The 15,236-nt window shown below is 65.5% G+C and overlaps 1 protein-coding gene across 3 annotated transcripts in view; it reads left to right on the forward strand.

Annotated features, from left to right (window-relative positions):
- The window catches only part of LOC117653220 (ankyrin repeat domain-containing protein SOWAHC), a 76,851-nt gene that overhangs the window by 48,648 nt on the left and 12,967 nt on the right, over nucleotides 1–15,236 (forward strand). For 2 of the 3 annotated variants that reach the window (XM_034398739.1, XM_034398737.1), the window contains exons 6-7: nucleotides 1,680–1,692; nucleotides 4,555–4,559. In XM_034398739.1, coding sequence (XP_034254630.1) covers nucleotides 1,680–1,692; nucleotides 4,555–4,559 — 18 coding nt within the window. The remainder of the gene's footprint in view (nucleotides 1–1,679; nucleotides 1,693–4,554; nucleotides 4,560–15,236) is intronic. The other variant, XM_034398738.1, reaches the window with a different exon arrangement.

The following is a 15,236-nucleotide window of genomic DNA, read 5'->3' on the forward strand; positions in this document are numbered from 1 at the left end:
CGTCGCCAGGCTGTCTTCGCCGGCCTAGGCGCTGACGCGCTGACCGCGAGGGGCGGCGGTGCGCGTCTGCTCGCCGTCGTCGGCGTGGTCGGCGTGGCGGTTGGCGATATCGGCGACCGGTGGCGCCGCCTACCGGCGATGGTGTGCGTGATTGCGCGGATGCCGCGCCGTGCCAAGCCTGCCCCAGGCCCCCGTGTACTGCCCGCGGCGGCCCGGCCGGACTCCGCCACGCCGCCCTGGACGGCCCGCCGGCCCGCCGGCCTCCGCGACGCGGCCAAAGACGACGCGCCGACGGAAGCCACGTTAGCCGTGTAGATGCGGCCCCCGATAAGGGGCTGCCGGGGCACCCACGGGCACCATGGGCACCACGGGCACCGCGCATTAAGCCAATCTGTTCCAATTTCAGGGGCCTTTTCGGAGGGCTCTTCAGGGCCGTCGACGCCGGGGCGTGGACGGGGGCCGTGGGGCGACGCCGTGGTCGCTGCCCCGGCCGGCGGGCCTTTTCCGCACTGCAGCCGTTTGTTGAACGTCCATCCTTAAATCTTAAAACCTCGTCCTCCCGCGCCGCCAAGGTCGACCAAGGTCGACCAAGGTCAACCAACCGAGCGGCCGCGGCCAGTCCAAGTTGATGCTGCCGCTCCCCGTGGACCCCGTCAACTCGTCCGAGAGTGCCATTCGGCGCCGCGAGAGCAGAGAGAGACGGACAAACAGACCCGGGGCGCTCGCCGTGAACCATAAACGCCGGGCAGTTAGGCGTTACTCCGCGAAGCGAGCGGGGGTGCTCGTTTCGGCCGGGAGTTGCTCTATTTGCCCGAGCTGTGGCTGCGGGGGCCACTAACGTTTCCCGCCAAAACGAAAATCCGAACGACAATTCGCGAATATTCGAACAGGGGGTTCTTTCTGCTCGTGACGGCGGACGAATCTGAAAACGGTGGCGCCATGTATCAAACAGGGAATGCTGGCATCGGTTGTATATTGGTTCTGCTATTCGCCATACATGTGCTGCCGTAGGATTGGCCTTCCCTCTCCCCCTGCCCCCTCCCCGCGCTGTGCTTGGCGCTTACCGTACCGATCGTAATCTAAACCCTCGGGTTCCTGCCGAGCCTCCCCCCCCCCCCCCCCTCCCCGCTGCCACACACCGCACCAGAGGAATACATTTCCATCTAATTTGGTTCCCATCGAAACGTTATTATGGGCGTCGAACGGAATGAAAATTGCGGCCACTTAGGCACAATTTGAAAGGTCGCGCGCGTTACGGTCGGACCAGCGCTTCGTCGCGCCGTCTCTCTCGCGCGCCTCCGGGACGCCGCCCGGGTGCGAGAGAGACGGAGCGACGCGAGGGCTCTGTTCGGAAACGGCCTGCACGGCGGACGGTGGCGGCGCTTCGCTGGGAGCTTCGCTGCTTGGCTGCATAGTGTAGTGGCCGCCTGGCCGGGTGAAAGGTGGATAATGTCGGTACGCCTAAACGCAGCGCCCTCCACCTAACCTAACCTAACCACCACACTGTCCGATTTGGGTTGGGACCGCCATAATTATCGACTGCTACCGCGGCGTCACGGTGCCGCTGGTGGATCAAGTGCACCAAGTGTGTGAGTGAGTGAGTGTGTGTGTGAGTGCGGCTAACTGATGTGTCCTCTCTCTGTTCCATGTGCTGCCGTGACGCTGTTGGCGCTACACAGGACCCCACTTCCGTAAGTGCTGCCCCGCCACTGCGTGCCACTGCGTGCCACTGCGTGCGCCGCGAGTTTGATTTGTGAAGTCGGCGCGTTTGGCCGCGAGGTGGCGCTGCTGTCATGCCGTGTGCCCTCCACTGTGTGCCCCATCCATCTGGGCTCCCTTTTCTCTCTCGGATTCGCTCCGTCCCTCTCGCACCCGCGGGGCGGCCCACAAGGCCCCGCAAGGCCCCGCGAGGGGCGCGAGAGAGACAGAGGGGCCGCCGCGACGGCCGACGACGGCGACGCCGCCGTCTGGACAAATCGTCTGTCAGCGTGGCGGGGCGGGGCCGCGCGGGCCCCCGCTGTATCCGTAATCCGACCGGATGATCCCGGCGACAATCCCATGCCGTCGTCCGTCGGGCGGAGGACGGTCCCGGCCTCGGTCCCGGCCTCGGTGGAGGCGAAGGGAACGCGGGGTGCGCGACGACGGGTACCCCTGCCCCGTGCGCCGGGGAGGCGCGTAGCGTGCCGTAGCGCGTAGGAGTGCTGCTGGCTTTATGAATGGGGCCGTGTCGCCACGGCTGTGTGTGTGTGTGTGTGCGTGTGTGTGCAGGAAGTCGCCCGCGCCCTGGACTACATCCCCGCGCACCCCAAAGCCCCAAAGCGACCGACTGCCGGCCGCCGCGGCGGTCCTTGGTTCTTGGCTGGCGCAGGCTGGCGCGCCGTACTAAATATTTATACCACGGCGTTCGCCTCGCCGGCGGGCTGGCCGCGCTCGCCGCTCTGCTGAGAGCCGCGGCGGCGCGGTCCGCAAAAATGTTATTAATTATCATTGTTCCTTTATGCCTTGCCGGCCGGCCGCGGATGCGCGATCCACTCGGCCTGATACTGCCGGCCTGTTTTTGTCGGCGTCGTCGGCACGTCTTCATCGAGTCACTCTGTCTCTCTCTATCACTCGCTCGCCGCGGCGGTAGGCAGCCCGCGACACGGCGCCGTGGAGCCCTTGAACGGCCCGCTGTGTCCGTCTCTCTCGCGGCCGCGCGGGACGACTCAAGCGCGAGGGAGACGGCGCAATCTCGGATAGAGGCTTGGCTAATTAATTAGATGTTAATGCGCCGAGTCGTGAGCGGTGCGCGGCGCCGTGCGCTGCAGACTCAGCAAAGCCGTGTCTCGACCGGCGACCCGCTGCCGCCCCGTGCCGAAGGGCCGTCTCCTTCCCGGGCCGAAATGGAGCGGATTTCAGACGGCAGGACCCGTCCGGGGAACACAGGCCCCTCTCGCGGTGGGGGCGTGCCGGGGCGGGGCGTGCCGCGGTGTGCGCCGTCCAGTACGTAACGTGACAGTGACAGGGTAGTGGCCGACGACAGCGAGACGCAATGCGCGTGTACCTGCTGCCGGCTGCAACTTTTTGCCTCCGGATCTGTAATCACTTTTTTCTGATTTATTTTTTCGACTGAATTTCTTTGGGCAGTCCGTCGTCGTCGTCGTCCTGGTTCTCGGCGACGTGCTGGGAGTGCATCCCCGCTGGGCGTGCCGTGCCGCCCGCCCGGGCCCACTTCCAGGCCGTCCAGGCCTTCCAGGCTGCGGCGGCCCGGGGTGGCCGCGGAGAATGTCGCCGAGTATGAAAACACTGGTAGACGAGTTGTCAGCCGGGCCATTACACTGTCGGTGCGCGCTGCGCGGGGCTCGGTGTTGCGGAGCGCCCCGCTGACGGCCTGCTCCATGCTGCTGGGGCTGGCGGACAGGCGGGCCGGCCGGGTGCGGCCATCACCCGACGGGGAATGTGTTCCTTCATAGCTTACGGCGGGGACCGACGGGGACCCCCGCGGGGCACGCGCCGTCCTCCACGACGCCGTCGTCGTGGAGGTAGTCGTCGTCGTATGCGCGCGCGTTTACCAGTCTGGCCAAAATAAATCTCCGGTGCCGTGCGAGAGACAGAGCGCGCCACTACTCGCGGGACCGGCGCGGCCAATTCGAACTTCGGGCCGGCCGAGCCGAACGACCGGCCGCGTCGCCCAGGCCGTCCGTCATGCTGGAGGCTGGAGGCGCGAACACTGTTCCCTCCCTGAATGCCGTGGTCGAAGCAGCGCGGCCATCGGCGCCACCATTTGTAGCTCGTCACCCCGCGAGGGCCCCGCGAGGGCCCCGCGCTGCACCGCCCCGCGCCCTCGGAGGGCACCGCGCCGCATGCGTAATTTATTTGTTGCCGCAGTGCTTGGCGTCGACGGCCACCTCCTCCGGGCCCCGGGTCCCGCACCGCGGGCAGGCCGACTTTCGGTAGCAAGCAAGTCAAGCAGCCAGCATGAACGAGTACTTTTAATTGCCTCCCGGACAGCGCGGCCCGCGCGGCCTGACGCGTGCTTTATTAATGTCCCGTCAAATTGAGCGCGGCGTAATTTAAGCCCGGGAACCAGCCGTGTGTTGGCACGCCGTCGTGCTGCCTGGCTGGCTGGCCGGCCCGCCGCAAGTCAGTTCAATGTGAGTTGTGGCCGCCCCGGGCTGGGCCCCGCCGTGCCGCGGATTTCGTCTTTTATCTCCCAAAGTTGCGCGTATAAAACTGCGGCTGGAACCACTGGAACGCGCGGCGCGGCTCGTATGCACCACCGCGTCGACGGAAGCGCCGGCCCGTCCTGCCGGCGGCCCGTCCTGCCGGCAGTCAGTCGGCCGGTTAGGTCGGCGACGTGAGGGAATCCACAGGGTCAGTGCCGGCCGCCGTCTGCCGGCCGCACCGCCGGCCCGGGAATTTTAAACTTTTCCCGCCGCCCGGCTCGTCTGCGGTCTGAATCCGGCCGGGCCACCGCTATCCGTCTCTCTCGCACGCACGGGGTGCCCCGCAGGCGCGAAAGAGGCAGAGCGACGGAGTGCTGTTTCAGATTGAGCCCACTAGGGGGTTCTTGGTGCTATGTCCACATTGTCTGTGCCAGGGCCCCTCGCGGGGCACGGCGGCCAGGCGGAGCTGGCAGCAGCAGCGCCGCTTCCCGTTCGCCAGCGCGCCAGCCCCGGCCGAAGCTAGAGGCCCCCGCTGCGTTTGATTTATGCCGGACGACGTGTCTCGGAATTTACTTATTTATTACATAATTTGGGACACGATTTCATTAGAATACGCGAGGAGACGCGGCGACCCGCGGCGCGCTCGCGGGCCTGGCCGGGGCGGGGCGGGGTGGAGCGAGGTGGGGTGGCCGGCTGCTAATGAGTGCGCGATCGGCGAGGCCCGCCGCGGAAGCGCGGCTGCCAGCCTGGCTGGCCGGCTGGCTGCCTGGCTGTCTGACCCAGTGGACGCAACGCCCAGGACGCAAATAGATAAGGCAGCGATTTGCTCGCCCAGGCAGACCCAGGCAGGGCCTAAGGCCAACGCGCCCCGAACGGGGCCTCGGGCGTGTCCACAGGTGTGTCGCACAGGTTGTAATAATCGGAACGCCGGACCAAACACTCCCTCCTCTCCTCCCCCCCCCCCCACCTCTCCCTCACACACACCACACACACACACACGCACGCACACACGCACACGCACACACACACACACACACACACACACACCAGCAGCGCGCGACGCCCGGCGTGGCCCCGCGTCGCCCCGGGGAGAAGCCATGCATGAAATAAATCTTGCAACTCATCTAACATGTGCTCGTGCTCTTCTGTTTGTTTTTGTGCCCTGCCGTGCCGCTGGCCGCTGCCGCTGCCCTTCTCCACGGCCGGACCGGACTCCGTCTCTACGGCCTCGTGGACCTCGCCGTGGACCCTCGCCGTGGACCCCTCGTGGACTCCCGGCTGGATTCCTTGACCCCCGTTATCTGCCGGCATCGTCTCTTCAGGGCGTAAGTTCACCTTTTATTATTTATGTGAAATTGTCGTCCCCCGCGGTCCCTGCTGGAAGTCAAGGTGCGGGGCGAGGCGGGGCGTGGCGGGGCCCGCTCGCTGTACCGGCCGGGCCGCTTGGCGCACCGCGCCGCACTTTGCTGCTTTTATTGTTTTTGCTTGCTGCTTTTCGTTGACACAATATTTATGCTCGCGCTGCTCGCTGCGCTCCTCGCGGACCCCTCCTGCTCCGGCAGTCCGGCCGGGCCGGCTCGCCGCCCGCCGCTCGGCCGCCCCGCCGCCCCGGCACTGGCCAGACTTTGTATCACATGCCGGACTTTGATACCGCCGTGTCATCGGCGAGGCGCCCCGCCGTGGCGGCCGGGGTGGGGGTCGCCGTCGACGGCGGGGACGCGACGGCCGGAAACGCGCCGGTGACCTGGCCGTCGTCCGTCGTCCCCCCCGCGCGGCGACAACGCGGCGACAACGCCGCGACGTCGCGGTGACTGACGTTGACGAGGACTCGGTCAGGACGTCAGGTCTGGCCCTGGTCAGCGTCGCAGAGGGCCCCCGGCCGCCCCCGGCTGGACAGCTGTCCGTCAGCGGCGAGGCCCCGGCCCCGGGCCGGCGGGGAGACGAGACAAGTCGTCCGTGGGACCGGAGCGCCGCGACGCCCCCCGCCATCCGACGCCGCGCCGTCACCGCGCGGACCACCGCCGTCGCGACCGCGTTCGGGGCGGTGGAGCGCCGCCACCGGGACTCGAACCCGAACCCGCAAACCCGCGGCCGAGGCCGTTGTCGGTTGTCGGTGGCTTATTGGGCCTGCGGTTTGGCGCGAGGCGCCGCCAGCTGGTTCATTTTTACGGCTGCGTCGAATCTATCGCGTTTGTCTATTGACTCGTAGGGCTTCCACACCAGACCTGCCTCGTCTCTCTCGCACCGCCCGGCTCGCCGTCGGTGCGACGAGGACAGCAGGTGCTCGTCTGCGCGGACCGCAGCGCAGCGCTACAAAAAGCCGCGCCTCGGCCGCAGCGGAGCGGCGCGCGCGCTCCGCCAGATATTAGCCGTTTAATAATGTTATACAATTAAAATGGCTGCGACGTTTATGACCGAGTCACTTTATGTCTTGATTCCGAGTCGCACTGGCGCGTCCCGCCTGCTGCAGTCCTGCTGCAGTCGTTGAAGGGCCAGGGGCTGGCAAGGGACTGGCCGCGGCGGGGAACGCGGCGAAAAAGCGAGACGCGGCGAGACGCGACCTGTTGCGGCATTTGCTTGGCCGCGGCGTGGTTTGGGCGGCGTGCAGCTGGCGGGGCGTGGCGGGGCGTGGCGGGGCGTGGCGGGGCGTGGCGGGGCGTGGCGGGGCGTGGCGCGGTGGGCCCCAGCTGCAGCTGCCGCCCAACAAAAAGGGGGAGGGGGGTAGTCGTCCGGAGCGTCGCGCAGTCTCTCCTCATCACTCATTTGGCCGTGCCAATCGGGCATCGCCGTGGCGGAGGCGTACTCCACGTCGGCGAGGTGTTCGAACGGCTCACAATAATGACGCCGCTGGGGTGCGAGCGAGAGAGAGAGAGAGGGGGGAGAGCGGCGACGGCGGCCCGGGCGGCGCAGGTGAGAGTGAGAGGGCCGCCCGTCACTTAAGTCATTATTCAAATTACGCGCGGGAATTATCTGATGCCCCCAGTGCGATCACCTATCGGAAGACGAAGACGCGGCGGGCTGACGTCGGCCCGGGCCGGTGTGAGGCACACTGTGAGCGCAGCCCGGCGCAGCCAGTGTAGTGGCCATCGGCCAGCCAGCGGCCAGCGAAAGGGGAGGCATTGTTTTGGATTATTAGGTCGGGGCGCCTCGCTGTGCCTGTTTTCGCTGTGTTCCTGGCGGCGATCGGCCGGGCTCCGTGCGGGGCGGTGACGACCTCCTGCCTGGCTGCGTGGCTTTCAGGCTGGCTGGCTTGCTGGCTAATCTCCACTTTTTGTCTAAGAACCTGTTTCGGCGGCAGCGTCGCGGCGCGGCACGCCGTGCTGCCGGTGGTGGCGGCGGCGGGCTACCGCGTTAAGTCATTGCCCCGCGGGTCGCGGCGCAAGCGAGCAATTTTAACAATTATTATCAGGAAAATTTAAAAGTTAAAACGTTTTAATTCGATGGAAAAGAAAAACCAGGCGCGTTGAGACTTTGCTGCTGTCTGTACTGTTTACTTGGCGTTCGTTCTTCGCCGATGAAGTCAAACTGTGAAAGCATTGAACCGCAATTCGAGCTCCTCGCTTTTCTCTGGCGCCTCGCTGCGCGCCGCGGTCGCCATCGCCTTGCTCGGCGTGCCCGTCGTGTCCGTCCTCGCGCACACTTACCGGCCCGACGCCCGACAGTAGTGTCAAAATTTACGTGTAGCGTTTTGCCGTCTATTTGTAATGCTAATTTTATAGGGTGGGAATAAATTAAGCCCCCTTCCGCCGTGCTGGCGCGCTGGCGCCCTCTGTCCTGACCTCTCGCCGAGCGGCAAGCAGCACCTCTTCCCGGGCCGCCCGGCCGTCTTGGTGTCGTCAGGGAGCCGTGGCCAAACGGGTTTTAAATGAATATACATTTTGGGTATAGTTTTGTGCTTCGGCGGAGGCGGGCGTCGCCCGACCGCTATTTAAACATCCTGTGGCCGCGGCGGTGCGGGGCAGGGCGGCGGGGCAGGGCAGAGCGATACGCGCCGATATCATCCTCCCCATTCTATTACGGCCGCCTTTTGGGTTCCCATGCTGGGAATCCGGAGCCACAACAATCGCCACGACGCCGAGACGCGGGTCCGGGGTTCAAACACCCGCGGCGGCGTCGGTTTTGTTGCTTCGTCCGTTTTATTGTGTATCGGTGTCGGCGAGCCAGTTTTACGACGTTCATCGCGTCGGCCGGAATTAATAAAAGCGACGCGGGGAGGGGGAGGGGGAGGACTCTTCCTTTCGCTGGAACCGTTTTCGAAAAGTGCGCGCGTCGATTCGGCCGAGGCAGGGCCGAGGTGCTTCCGGTGGCCGAGCCTGGAGCCTTCCCTGCCTTCGCGCGTCCGTCCGTCAGTCGACCATCATTTTCGATCCGGCCGGTGTGGTGCTGCCGTGACAGCTGCCCCCCTCTCTTTTTTTCCCAAATCGAGCCTGCTCCTCGCAAATTGAGATCTTCTCGCCTCTTCATCGCCTCGCCTCGCACAAAGCCGCCACCTGCGCCGGGACCTGCCGGCCCGGCCGCGCCCCACGCCAACTCCATATACACACTCTGCTGGGCCGATGTAATCGAAAAAGAAAAATAATTTTCCTTTGTTTGTCTTCCTTTGTTCCATGCTCCTGGCTGCTCCCGCTGCTGACCACTCCAGTATGTAAGTATTTCTTCCAGTCTTCCAGTCCTCCTCTGCGCAGTAATGTTGTTTTCATTGGGAAGTCGTTCCCACCTCGGCGCGCCTCGGCGTCTGCAGCGCTCCGTCGCCCCGTCTCTCTCGCACCCTCACGGGACGCCCCTGGCGTGCGAGAGAGACGGGGCGACGACAGCGCGCTCCGTTTGGACGCAGCGCAGCGTCCTTTGGCTGCCTTTGGCACGGACTTGATGAATGCCTGCTTTCCCCCGAAAACACTTTAGGGCACGATAATGAAGGGCTAAAATATGAAGCGCCGTCAGGGGCGCGACGGGGGGACGGAGAGGGACGAGGAGGGACGCGGCGTTAGAGCGAGACAAATGCCGGCGACATCGGAGACCGGGCGGGGCCAAGCCGGGGCCAAGCCGGGGCACACACGTGTCAGGAAGTGTCCCCCGACGGGGCCCTTTGCCTTGCCTTGCCTTCGGCGCCGTGGCCCCGTGGCCCTGGCCCCCACCACCGCGGCCCGCGACCGCCATCGCCATTCAGGGTCAAGTGCGCAGTGCGCGCGCTAGCCGCGCTAGAACGAGGCCATGATTTTGAGTGGTCGGCCGGGAGAGGCCCCCTGGCCGCCCCAGGCCCCCGCCGTGCACTATGGGGTTATGATGGCGGCGCCACGCCCAGCCGCCCCTCTAGTGCCTCATCCTCCCGGACGACGACGACGACGACGGCCCCGCGGTGGGAGACAAATCGACGGGTGACGAGGTACCACGGCCCCACTTTACCGCACTCTACCTGGCGGGGGCCGCGGGGGAGGGCCCTCCGAGCCCGAAGCGTGAACACGACTCGCAGTGTAGTGTACACAAGCAAGGCAAACCAAGGCCCAAAGTGCTCACATGTGTCGCCATTTTTTTCCCCGCTCGGCAACCCTCTCTCTCTCTTTCTCGCTCCGCCCGTCTGGGTGCGAGGAAGGATTCCTTCCACGCAGGCTGCAGTGCAGGCCCGTTGCTGCAGCGGGCGAGTCGCGCCGTCTCTCTCGCACCCCTCCGGGACGGCCCGTGCGTGCGAGAGAGACAGAGCGGCCCGCGGAATGGCCCGCTGCAGCCTGCAGGAGGGAGGCGCGCTGGGTAAAGTAATAATTAGCGCTGATTTATTTCTCAATTAGTGGCGTTAGCGGCGCCCTGGCCGAGCAGCCGGCGCACCGCGAGGCGTACCGGGCGTACCGAGGGGCGTACTCGGGCGTACCGGGGCGTACAGCACCGCGGCCTAGCCCAGCCTAGCCCTGCCCCCCGCCAAGCCTCGTCTGTGCGCCAATGTGCGTGTGTGTTTGTGTGAGACCACGCAGTGCGCTTTTCCGGCGCACCCGCTGCTGCATGCGGTGTGTGAGTGCGTGTGTGAGTGTGTGTGTGTGTGTGTGTGTGATTACGCGCCCGCATTCGTCTTCTCCTCGACTCCGGCCTGCGTCCAGCGTCCTGTCCACCTGCCCGCTGATGGGTATCGGACTGTCGTCGTCGTCCCGGAAGTAGGGCCGGGCCGGGCAGCAGGGCAGCCAGGCCCGGAGCCGGAATTGAGTGGGATGGCGGCAACGGGACGGCTGCCTCTGCCAAGGCGAGGGCAAGGCGCCCCAGCCGCCCTGCCGCTTTACGGACGGGCCCTCCCGCATCACCCCACCCTCCCTGCCGCGGTGAACGCGCTGGTCAGGTCATCGCCGTGCTGCTGTTGTTGTTGTTGTTGTTGTTGTTGTTGGTGGTGACGATCGGGTTTCATATCCACTTATGAGAATCGAATTTCGACGCGTGTTTCCAAAACAAGGCCGTGGTGGCTTATTGTCCGTCCTGGACCTGCGTCGTGCCGTCGGGGGCCTCGTCGCCGTCGTCGGGGATGACGATGAAGACGTGTCCGTGGTAATGAGACCGCGGCCAGGCCGGTCATCCCCCGCGGCCCCGCCGTCGCAGGTAAGGCTGAGGGAAGGACCGCGCCGCCGTTAAAAACAAACAATTAGCACCTCCCCCGCGGCCCTGCCATGGCCCTGCCCCGCGCGCCCACTTGAACCCTTCCCCTGGCTCGGCCCTCCCTCTCCCTTTCCCCGCTCGCCGCGGCCGGGCACAAAAAATGATGCGGCTTAATTAAGAGAGGTGCTCCCGCGTATCCCGCCCACAGCCACTGGTCCCGGGGGAGCCCTGGCCGGCCCGCGCGGCGGGAAGCACGGAAGGGTTGGTTCCGCGGCCGGGCCATGGCCGCCGTGTTGGCGGATATTGCAGGTCGTCGAGGGCCGCGTAAAGGTGTGTTTGCGGGGGCGGGGCGGCCTGGGGGCGGCCTTGATGAGGGGGCGGCACGGCACGGCACGGCGGCGCGCTGGTGGATGAAGTCATTGGCCGTCGCGTCACCGTCGGCCCGGCCGTCAGTCCGTGCGTCGGGCGCGGAAAAACTCGTCTAATGAATCATGTGCGGGGCGTGGACTCGGCGAGGACTGCCCGGACTCCGGCTCGTAGATCTGGTGCAGTGTGCAGTGCGCCGGCACTGCCGCCGCCTCGGCGCGGCACTGGCACGCTGGCACGCTTGAAGCTTGAAGGGCAGTCTGCCGGCAAATGCCACCAGGAAGTCGTATATTCCCTTCCCCGGCGTGCCCCGCCAGGCTGCCCCGCCAGGCCGCCACTCCCCCGCACTCGCTGGCCACCAATCGGACGGCGGGCGAAGTGGCCGACGTGGAGGCGGATTCGCCGGACGCGTCGTCGACGGCGACGTGACCGCGACCTCGGCCTTGTCCGAGGCGCTGGCGCACTGGCGCACGTGCGCCGCGTTACGCATGCAGGGCGGCCAGTCAGGCCGACGAGACGCGACGCGACGGACGAGTTTCGGCCGACGGCACCGACGGCAGCCCGACGCGTACACGTGTTCTGTCATGTCCGACACGCACTCCGCGCGGGGCGGGGCGGGGCGCGGGGCGGCGTAATGCTAATCATGGCGGGGCGCGGCGCGTCGGCGCGTCGCGGGGGCGGCCGGGCCTTGGGCCGGGCAGGTGCGCGTCGTCCTCCCTCCCGGACGCCGACGGGATAAAGGGTTTGGCGCGCAGGGTGGCGGGCGCCCTGATGACGGGGTTCTCGGCCTCACCCGCGTCCAAGTCTCCGGCCGGCCCGAGCTCGCCTCACTTCCGAGGGGCGTAACGCGTAGCGCCGAGCTGTATCATTTCGCTGAAATTGAATAAAATTTAAAAATTAAAGCGGTTTTTGACAGTGTCGGGATAGGGTTATAGGCTGCCGGAAGCGGCCGATGCGTCGCGGGCTTTTAATTCCGGGTAGGCGGTCAAGGGCCGAGCGGCCGAGGGCGGCCGAGGGCGGCCGAGGGACGGGGTCATTAGGTGGCCCTTCCCCGCCTCCGTCGCCGCCCTCGACTCCCTCGTCGCCCCGATTACGGAATTAGCGTTGATTCGGCCGGGTGGGTGTCACTGCGGTAACCGCGGTAACCATCGTCAGAGAGACATAAACACGTCAATTATTTCATTACTGTCCCCTCGTTCTGTTGTTGCCCCTTTTTCTTTTCCGCGGGCACGCGCCCCGGGCGATGCGGCGGTGCAGGCGGTGCAGTGGGGGAGTCTGCCGAGGTCCGCCCCCGCCCCGCCTCGCCACGCTGCCATGCCTTTCAACGGCGACGTTTGCGAATGACTCTGTCGTCGGCGACAACGAGGGTCGTGGTGTCGTCACCGCGCGGAATGGCCAATTTGGAAGGGCGGGCAGGTGCTTCTGTGTGTGTGTGTGTGTGTATGTGTGTGTTTTCGGCCTGAGGCGCCACCCCGAGGCACCCCACTGCCCTTCACCTTGCACTCCCCTCAAGGCGGCATACAGGACATGAGCCCCGTCCCGTTTGAGCCCCGATGGTCTGAGCCCCGACCTGAGCCCCAACCTGAGCCCGGGTTGAGCCCCGACTTGAGCCCCGACCCAAGCCCCAATTTCCAGAGCCCGGATTGAGCCCCGACCTGAGCCCCGTTTGAGCCCCGTTTGAGCCCCACTTGAGCCCCACTTGAGCCCCATAGCAATAAATTACGCAAAAATGCGTGATTTCAGGTCGCGGGGCTCAAATGGGGCTCAAGTGGGGCTCAAACGGGGCTCAAACGGGGCTCAGGTCGGGGCTCAATCCGGGCTCTGGAAATTGGGGCTTGGGTCGGGGCTCAAGTCGGGGCTCAACCCGGGCTCAGGTTGGGGCTCAGGTCGGGGCTCAGACCATCGGGGCTCAAACGGGACGGGGCTCATGTCCTGTATGCCCTCAAGGCCCTACTGCTGCCCGATGGCCCCGCGGCGCGCCCATGTGATTACGACCGTGTGTGTGAGAGAGAAAGTGTGATAGTGTGTGCGTGTGTGTGTGTGTGTGCCCTTGGCGCCCTTCAATTCGGCCACCCCCCGTCATCAAGCTAAACGCCGCGCTACCGCTGCCAGCCTCACCCCTTCGTTGTGTGTGTGCGTGTGTGTGTGTGTGTCGTCAACGGCTGTTTGTAGGTAATTAGCCCGAGGTGCCCCGTGGCCAGTGCAGGCGCGCAGGCAGGCGGGCATTGCTGGCGGCACAGGGTTGGAGTGGCAGGTGCCCGCCGTGCCCGGCCGGCGAGGCGGCCAGAGGCCAGAGGCGGCCAGGGGCAGCGCTTGATACAAATAAGCCGGTAGCACGATCCCCGCGCCAGCGCGCCGTAGCTGGACTCGGCTTCGCCCACTCCATTTGGGTCAGTCAGGTTGGTTAGGGTGGTTAGGGCATCGGGCGCGGCAAGGGGGTGAGTGAGGGTGCGGACCGAGGCCCAATTGGAATTTCGTTTCATGCGCGATATTGTGTTGGCTGCATTTGCTGCCCGCGCTGTCGGAATGTCTTTTTGATTTCCCCTTCTCTTGCCCCCCCCCCCCCCCCGTTCCGCTGCCGCCCGCGAACGCCTTTTGGCCCCGTGCGGGGCGGGGCGGGGCGGGGTCGCGCTGCTGCTGCGGAGGTGGAGTAAAAACAAGGGAGGGCGATTTGTAATTAGGGTATCATTAGCAGGTGCTTAATGGGGTGCGTGTATTAATAACAGTCGTTGCCGCGTAATTGCTTTTAGATACGGCCGTTTAATTTGGGCAGCGCGATAGCAGTGATAACAGTGCAGCGGATGGCGGGCGAGCAGGGTGTCGCCCGAAGGTGTTGCCTTTGCGCATTGAAAGTCCTGAAAGGGGCCAAGATGTGCGGCTGCCTTGTTGTTGTTATTGTTTTCCCTTCAGTTTGCGTTCCTCGTGCTGCCTCTTTTTTTTTTGCCCGCCGTTGTCGGAAAGGGACGCCGGGCCGCGCGCTCGGCGAAATCGGAAGGAAGGGTCCTGGCCGCGGAGACCGAGAGAATGGCGAGCGGAAGACATTAATTAGTAAATTAATGATAACAATCTGTTGGTCGCAGTTTGTAGCATTATCCGGCAGGCAGGGAATGCCGTCCTGACCTACATGTTCGTTAACACTACTGCTGAATACGTCGAGCGGCATTCCTCCCCCATGCCGCATTCTTTGCGCGCCTTTTGCTTCGTTTTCTTGGGGGAACGTCTAGGCCCGGCGCGGCCCCGCCCGGCTGGCCCAGTTCTAGGCGGCCGGCCCGGCCCGCCCCGGCCCGGGGCATCCAGTGTCGACCATAAACGTCACAGTGCCGCGACCCTTGGGCCCTGGGCGCCGCGTCGTGCCAACAGTCACCAACAGTGGAGCAACACGTGCCCGGCCTGGTTCCCCTAACTCAAGTCGCGCCGTGTCCCGCCGTAACTTTTCCAACGACTTTGTGGCGATGTAGGCCCTCAGCGAGGCCACCCGATTCGGATGAGCTGAGCGCGGCTGAGCTGCGGCGGCGGCGCGGCTCGGGCTGATCCCGTCGGCTGTCTCTCTCGCACTCGCGGGGAGTGCCGTGTGGGTGCGAGTGAGACAGCCCGCTGCGTGGTCGCGGGGGGAGGCATGCCTGTTACGTATTACGGGACGCCGGGCCCGAAAACGCGTCTATTCCAGAGTCCTGTCGCCGAAGCGCACCCCGCGCCGCCCCGCGCACACACGTGCCATATTTCTTTGTTTCGTTTCCGCCCCGGCGGCCCTAGCGGCCCTCGCGGCCCCCGCGGCCCCGGCGATGAGATTAGACCGGTGCGATTCATCACTCGCGAACACGGCGCAGGTCGTATTAAAGCCCGGCATGATGGTACGGCACTACACTAGCAGCGCGGCAGCGCGGCGATGAGTGAAACGGCCCACATAAATCCCCCACACGGCACGGCACGGCGCGGCGCGGTGCTGCGAGTCTATCCCTCGTAGATTAAACGTGTCGTTGTGTGTCCGACGACGTTAACGCGGCCGCGAGTATTTCTGGGGCTGCTTGGCGGGCCGGGCGTTGATGTCGTCATGTAGTGCGGGCAGGCCTTGCGGGCAGGCCGTGGTGGAGCCCATTCGCCGTGCTGTAGCACGCAGTACTTGCAGTTGGCGCGCGGCGGGGCGCGCACGGCACC

The sequence above is a fragment of the Thrips palmi genome, unplaced genomic scaffold (genome assembly GCF_012932325.1).
Source record: "Thrips palmi isolate BJ-2018 unplaced genomic scaffold, TpBJ-2018v1 HiC_scaffold_8, whole genome shotgun sequence".
In the NCBI taxonomy this organism is placed as follows: Eukaryota; Metazoa; Arthropoda; class Insecta; order Thysanoptera; family Thripidae; genus Thrips; species Thrips palmi.